The sequence below is a fragment of the Echinops telfairi genome, unplaced genomic scaffold (assembly GCF_000313985.2).
Source record: "Echinops telfairi isolate 266 unplaced genomic scaffold, ASM31398v2 ScPeMD7_18;HRSCAF=68, whole genome shotgun sequence".
NCBI lineage: Eukaryota > Metazoa > Chordata > Mammalia > Afrosoricida > Tenrecidae > Echinops > Echinops telfairi.
Genome location: NW_022103915.1, coordinates 32,228,735 through 32,236,564, shown reverse-complemented (window position 1 = coordinate 32,236,564; position 7,830 = coordinate 32,228,735). Strand labels below are relative to the sequence as shown.

General features: G+C 36.1%; 1 protein-coding gene across 6 annotated transcripts in view; it reads right to left on the bottom strand.

Moving 5' to 3' along the window:
* The window catches only part of NUMB (NUMB endocytic adaptor protein), a 159,466-nt gene that overhangs the window by 27,643 nt on the left and 123,993 nt on the right, over positions 1-7,830 (bottom strand). For 4 of the 6 annotated variants that reach the window (XM_045287790.1, XM_045287789.1, XM_045287793.1 and 1 more), the window contains one exon: positions 7,061-7,093. The exons of the other annotated variants lie outside the window; for them this stretch is intronic. In XM_045287790.1, coding sequence (XP_045143725.1) covers positions 7,061-7,093 — 33 coding nt within the window. The remainder of the gene's footprint in view (positions 1-7,060; positions 7,094-7,830) is intronic. 6 annotated transcript variants of the gene reach the window in all.

Below are 7,830 nucleotides of genomic sequence, written 5' to 3'. Positions count from 1 at the left end.
AAAAAAAAAAAAAAAAAAAGAAGAGTCCTTAGGGAACAATAGGAAACTAGGGCACTACTGTAAGGATGCTGGTGAGAGATAATGCTGGCTTGGATTGGTGCTATAATACTGAAGGTAATGAGAAATGATTAGATTATTGAAGGCCGTATCAAACAGAAGCTGTTGACCGACTAGATGTAGGGAGTAACAGAAAAAGAAGAGTCAAGGTTAAATCCAGGGTTTTGGACCAAAGCATAAGACAGAATTTCTATCCACGGAGACAGAGAAGACTAAGGGAAAGCAGTGCTGGGAACAAAGACCAGGAATTTAGTTTGGGACATGTTAAGATGTGAATATCTACCAGGTAGCAAAGAGGTTATGTTTAATGATGGTGAAAATAATACAAAACACTACCACCACTTTGCTTATATTTACTCATTTAATCCTCAAAATATTCACAGAACACTAATAAGATAGGTACCATTTCCCCCAAAATAAGACCGTGTCTTATATTAATTTTTGTTCCCAAAGATGCACTAGGTCTTATTTTCAGGGGATGTCTTATTTTTCCATGAAGAATACGGTACACATTGTTTAAAAGAGACCTCCTACTTCTTGTCTGCTCCACCTGTGCTGCGGCCAACAGTGAGCTGCGCAGTGGCGCCCACTGCTACGGTTCAGAGTCAAGAGTTACGGTAGCGTTGGGGGGCCTTATTTTTGGGGAGGTCTTATTTTCAGGGGGATGCCTTATATTTCAGCAAGAGGCAAAACTGTAAGTCAGTCTTATTTTCGGGGAAACAGGGCATTAGTTTATTCCTCTTTTTACTGGTTGGGAATCAAGGCATGGAATGGTTAAAACCTTTTCCAAGGTCACAATGTTAATAAGTGGTTAGGCCACAACTAAATGCAAAGCCTCTGGTTCCAGCGTCTGTGTCCTTGACCACTAGGTTACTTTGCCTCCAAGATGGAAATATCACCACGGAATTCAGTGGATACACCGGAAGATAGAACATTTATCATCAGCAGCAATATAAATGGTATTTTAAGTCATGACACTGGAGAAGATCATGGAGTGGGGCAGGCAGAGAACAGTGATGAATATGAAAGTCTAATCAAACAGGTTCAAGAGAAGAAAAGAATAGGAAGACGACATAACAAGAATAAACTTTTTCCTTTTTTAAAAAGCTGGCTTACTTTTATGCTAATGGCCAAGGAATAAACTTTCTTTTTTTGAAAGCTGTCTTAAAAAAAAATAATTTTAGAGCTCTTATAACAATCCATACAACAATTGTATTAAACACATATGTACATATGCTGACATCATTATTTTCAAGACAGTTTTCCCCTCCCTCCCCTCCTTGTGAACCCTCGATAAATTATAGATTATTAGTTTTCATATCTTACACTAACCACTGTCTTCCTTCACCCACGTTTCTGTTGTTCATCCTCCTGGGGCGGGAGGATTATGCAGTGATCATTGCGATCGGTTCTCCCTTCCTCCCCCCACCTTCCACCTACTCTCCTGGTATCACTCCCATTTCTGTTCCAGAGGGGTTTATCTGATCTGGATTCTGTGTGTTGTGAGCAAATTATCTGTACCAGTGTACATGCTCCGGTCTAGCCAGAACTGAAAGGCAGGGCTGGGGTCATGATAGTGGGGGGTGAGGAAACAGAGGAATATTGTGTTTCATATTGTGTTTCAGTGCAATATTGAGCCCTGGTTAACTCATCCCTTCCTTGTGACTCTTCTGTGAGGGGATGTCCTATTGTCTATAGAAGGGTTTGGGGAAGTCTCTGCTCTGACCTTCATCGTTGTCAACAATGCGTTGTGTATTTTGTTTTGTATTTTCTGGTGCCTGTTACCCGATTCTGTTGACACCTCATGATCGCACAGGCTGGTGTGCTTTTTCAAGTGGGCTTGTTGCTTCTCTGCTAGATGGCCACTTATTTAACTTCCTTTAAGACCCCAGATGCTATATCTTTTGATAGGCACCATCAGCTTTCTTCATCACATTTGCTTATGCACCCGTTTTGTCTTCAGCGATCATGTTGGGAGGGTGAGCATCAAAGAATGCCAGGTTGTTAGAACAGTATTCTTGTGTTGAAGGAGGGCTTGAGCAGAGGTCCAAAGTCCATTCACTTCCTCAATGTATTGCCATATATGTACATAGACCAATACCTCTATTTTTATGAATTAATATATTTACATAAGTCCACATCCATGTTTATACCTCTATCCATAGCTTTGCTTCCTAGATCTTTCCTGTTTCTTTTTACCTTCCTCTTGAAAGTTGGCTTGCTTTTATGCTATTTGAATGATCAACTAGAGAAAGAAAAAAACTGATTATGAAGAAGAGGGATGGAATGCTAGACTAAGTAAGAACTAGAATAATAAAAATGGAATGGTTGACATCAGCTAGGAGCAGACAGTTTATCCCTTGAATAGGAGGGAGGGAAAACAGAGTATTTGGGCACAGATGCAGGTAAATGAGTAGATATGGTAGTTGGCACATGTGAAAATTTCTTCTGATTAATTCTACTTTTTAAAAAAATTCTATCTTCTTAATGAAGTAGGAAGCAAGGACATCAACTGAAAGAGAAAACCAAGTAAGAAATACTGGAAGTGTAAGGAAAAGAGAGGCATGAAATAGAGGCCTACAAATGTGGGAGTGAATGTGCTAAAAATGTAGCTTGACTTGTTCATCTTCGTGTCTGGACAGACTCACACAGCCCTGAACAAGACTTGTACATGTTTCAAAGAAAAAACCCAACCACTATCAGGTCACTATGAGTCAGCATTAACTCTATGGCAGTATCTATGGTTAGAAAACTAATACATAATTTAATTATTTCTATAGAATATATCCTCTGCCTTGGTGGAGACAAAAGCTTACTACCACTATCTATACATGGTTTTCATGTAATGTAACACATAGAACCAATGATCTTTGTTTCTGAATGTCTAAAGCAATGTTAATCAAATCATGTAAATTATCTTCTGAGGTAAAGTTTGAGAACCATTAGGTTTTCATGAAGAAATCCTGGTGGCACAGTGGTTAAGCACTTGGCTGCCAACCAAACAAATGGCTGACAGTTTGACAAGTGACTTCAGTCTGCTTCCCTAAACATTACAGCTTTGGAAACCCTCTGGTGTGGCTCTGCTTTGTCCTGTAGGGTCACTTTGAGTTGGAATTGAGTCAATGGCAATGGGTGGTGGTGGTATTTTTGGTTTTTTTTGGAGGGGGAGGGGCTGAGTTGGATTTTCATGAATATAAATAAAGAAGTTAACATGGAGGAGGTTTTGTTTTTTAATTTAAAAAAGGTCAGTGACCAAGGCATTTAACATACTGGCTGATCATGTCACAGGAAACAATGAAACCAATATAAATATTCTAATTATGCTTAGGTTTCTTTTCAGGAATTTGTTGTTATAAGGCATTTGAAACAAAAACCAAATTTTGAAAAATGCAACTAATAAAATACAAGAGAAGGAAAAATGCACACAAACAAGGACACAGAAATTTCAAAAGAAGGAGGAAAAAGGAAGAGACCGCATATACTCTGACTTTAAGAGTAGGATCTACAATGAAGACAAATACTAGGTATGATTTGTTATAGAGGATAAAATTTGGGAACTCTAAAATAAAATGTAAATATAAGTATATTGACTTAAGAGTGGTGTTGTAAATCTCATGAAATGTTTTAACTCTTGAGAATTAGATGGAAACAGTATAACCATATTAATATTAATAACAATTATAAAAACATATGCATTTTGAATATATTTGGCAGAATATTAACAGGATAAACTAGAACAGATATTGAAATACTTTTGGTGATTTGAAAAATTTATTTTATTGGGGGCTCTCACAGTGCTTATAACACTCCATACATCTATTGTATCAAGCATACTTGTACATATGTTGCCATCATCATTTATTTTGGGTGATTTTTATACCACCAGAAATGGTTAGACCAAAGACAAAGATGAGAGTGGTGGCCTTTTGATAGCTCAGAGAGGTAATAAACTTGAATGCCTATAGTGTATAGGCTGTTAAAATTTTAAAAAAATGAGTGAAGTAGCTGAGTGTAAGGGACAATATTGCATTGAATAGGCAACCAAAAGGGACAGCTGCTACTCAGCTCAAGCCACGGATTCTGAAAAGATTTGTGTGTGTGTGTGTGTGTGTGTGAAAACTCTTAATATTTAAAATATTGTCAACAAATTCAAATCTGTAAACTGTGTAGGTCAAACAGTATCCTCTGCATTATTAAGACACTTGTCCATGCATTAGAATTAAGGGAGACCTGAAAAAAGCAGATGTCAGCACTGTTAAGTGAGAAAATCACATAGAGCAGATGAAAGAATGTGTACCAAGTTTCAGACAACTTTGGTTTCCGGGCAGGCTCTGCCATTTACAGTTGGGTGACCTCTTTGAACTTCAATTTATTCATCTGTAAAATGAACTTTCATGAACTATCCTAACTTGCTGAGCTGTTATTCGAGTCGCCAAAGCACATCATCAACTATAAAGCAGTACATAAATACAAGTAAATGGCTTTTTAAAAAGATGTAATTGTGTAGCCTAGTAACATTTTTATATCTTTATGTGGAGACAGTTACCTCATGAAATGGGAATATAGATTACTAAGTTCACGGGGTTCCTCAAATACATTAAAATCATAAAATCCTTTTTAAATGTTAAGTGCCATGCACACAATACTTGGTAATACAGTATTTGCCTTGCATGGCCGCCAGATTCACTAATGACGCCACATATAATAATCTCTTTGGAAGTTGAGTATATTATTGGTTCACCTAAAGTAGTGAGCAATTTAATGTAACGAGTTTGGAAAAAGTTGTTCCAGGTCCTCAATTTCTTTCTCCTTCTCTTTTAAAACGTGAAGCTTATAATGGATTTATAAATAAAACCAGCTACAAACCCAGGTTTATCCATTCCCAACTGTTCAGCTTCTGGAGGCACTGGTCCCTTAAGAGGTGATGACGGAGGGAAGAAAGAAGTGGGAGGACCAGTAGACAGTTTGGGGAAAAGAGGAAGCAGTCCTCCTGGGCACCTTTTGTATTCAGAATCAGGGTTAGTAATTCCTCCAATGACCTGCTCTGATGCAAAAGTGTTTGATGGAAATGTTTTTGATAACTGTTGTTCTCTTTACCTTGGATCAATAAAGTACACATGATACGAAGCCAAAATTTATGAGGAACTGTACTAGGTTAAAAACTTCCTATCATACATGGCACTCTATGAGATGTTTCACTTTTAGTATTCATTCAACCACAATTAACCCTGCAAACTTAACAAACATTGTCTTTTCCACCTATTTCTTAAAGATTAAAGTGGAGGTGAGGTGAATGACAGTACTTGAAAGATTTTAAAAGTTCCATATGAAACTCTTTAAATGCCCATTTGCAATGCTTCCACATTATCTGTGTTCAAGCACTGTCAACCCATTTAAATTAAAAATTGTATGTCAGAATAAAATTACCCTGCCATGAAAAGAATTTTCCCAAAGATGGTTCCTGGATGCCATTATGGGATCACAGCCAGGTCTTTTAAGGAAACCTTGTGGAAGTCAAGCTTAGTAGTAGGATTCAAGTGTCTCCAAGTAAAATCATATTAATTGGAACCACTGAAAAGAGATGCACCTTTTTATCTGTAATCAAGAAAAAGGTAAGCTGACTAGACGTAAAATACAAAGTTGAATTACCACTTTTTAAAAGACAGTATGAGTGAGCTTCAAGGAAGCTGAAAGTAGATATTAAAATCCAGTCAGTCAGAAGACAACTGAATTGTATAAATATTGGAGTGATGTGTTGTTATTTCAAAAAATTCCACTTGGGAAAGAATAAAATGATTTTAAAAACAACAACAACAACAACAAAAGCAATTCAATATAAAACTTTGGGGGAAAAAAGTTTCTTTAACAATTATAGTGTTTAACTATAATGGTGTAAAAGTCTGTAAGATTAATTCTTTTAGATATAGAGCCCAAATTCTAAGGATATGTTAATTTAACTATAACCCAAAATGTCTACTAAATTTTTAACTTTTACATGTGTGGGTACATTGTTTGAATTTTTATTTCAGTTGATAGCAACCATTAACCCATTCAAATTCTTCTAAAAAGTTTTTACATTGGTTTAAAAGTAGAGTAATATACTGTGAAAACTAGTTATAGCCAGAAATTTGAGAAAGAAAACTATATTCTTTAAAGCAAATTTCCAAAATAACAAACCTTACCCAGTAAAGAAATTTTATATCCACACAAATTTTAGTAATTTATACTGTTATTCAATGAGTTTTCTCTTACACAGTCTAAACTACTATAAAGCCCTCCTTAAAACTGAAAGAAAATATACCAGTACTTAGCACACAAAAACTGTTAGAAATATATCTATTTGTGAACAATCATCTATATATTCTAAATTCTAAGATCTGAACATTAAGTAGTCATTACCTAAAATCCATTTGCAAAAGGAACATTTCACATGATAAATATTTGGTGGGCTTAAAATTAATATTTTTCTTAGATTAGCAACCCAAGTTAACAATCATAGCAGGATCTTGAAAAATAGGTTTATGTAATTTAATTTACGTCACCAGAAAATTAACTTAGATTTTGAAAAGGTAATAACATTAAATGCAAAGTTTGGTATACACTTAATTTTCATTTGAATTTAGTATTTCTTCCCATTTCTCTGTCAAAATTAGACACTAAGTAATATCCACTTGTTAAAAATTCACCTAAAATGTTAATATAAGCAGTTTTGCAAGACCAGCTGAAAATTATTTTAATACCTAAAGCTTGAAGAGATCATTCTTTTCACCTATCTGATTCATTTATTGTACTTTCCTAGAATCACCAGCCAGCTTTAGAACCAAAAGAACACAACTTATACCATAGATGTTAACTTTTCAATTAATTTCCATATAGTTAAATCAGTTCCTGTATTATAAAGAAATCACAGCTGTATTTCTTTTGCTTTGTTTTCTAATATGTCAGTGCTATACTAGGGGTGTAACTCCTTATAAAGCAAACACAAATGTGGCATCAAACTTACTTTTGCAAAGAAGCCTTTGAAGAACTTCCTTTCCTGGAGGAACAGGGGGACAAGTCGAGCGCTATTATTGTACGGGCTACATGTCCCAGGATTTCACACCAATAAGCACATACAGAAGTTGGGGAAGGGGAGGAGGTGAGAGTTTTAAAGAGTTATCCATACCAGGAGTGACAGAGGAAAACGGAAGGGTGCATGAAAACTTAAGAAGTAACACTGTATGACCTAAGAAGCCATGGAAAGAGTGAGCAAAAATCAGAACCTGTCACCATGCAGCGCAACTAGTTAGTTTAGTAGTCCCGATATTTCCGTTTCAAAATCAACATTACCCAAATTTGACAGCAGAGTAAAATATTAGGATGGACTTCCTGGTTTGGGGAGATTTACATTTTAGATTTTATAATTGAGAGTGATCAACAGTGAGGTTTCAACTTAAAAATCAGTGGTCAGCTACTGTGGAGGTTGACAATTAAGAAACCAGTCCACGTTCAGACTGACCACACAACTCTATTAAGAAAAAACACCAACACATAACTTTCAATTATGAGTGTGCATCAAGAATTCTTGTTACACAGTTTACTTGGTAAACCCTAGACATGAGGAATAGAATCTGCCATACTAGTTAAGGGGAGCCTGACCAATGGCTTTCCAATTTGTATTTATGTGTGTGTACATAAAAAATACAGGATTCATGCGGGAGGGGGGAGCGGGGAGGGAGGGGAAAAATGAGGACCTAATGTCGGGGGTTTAAATGGAGAGAAAATGTTTTGAGA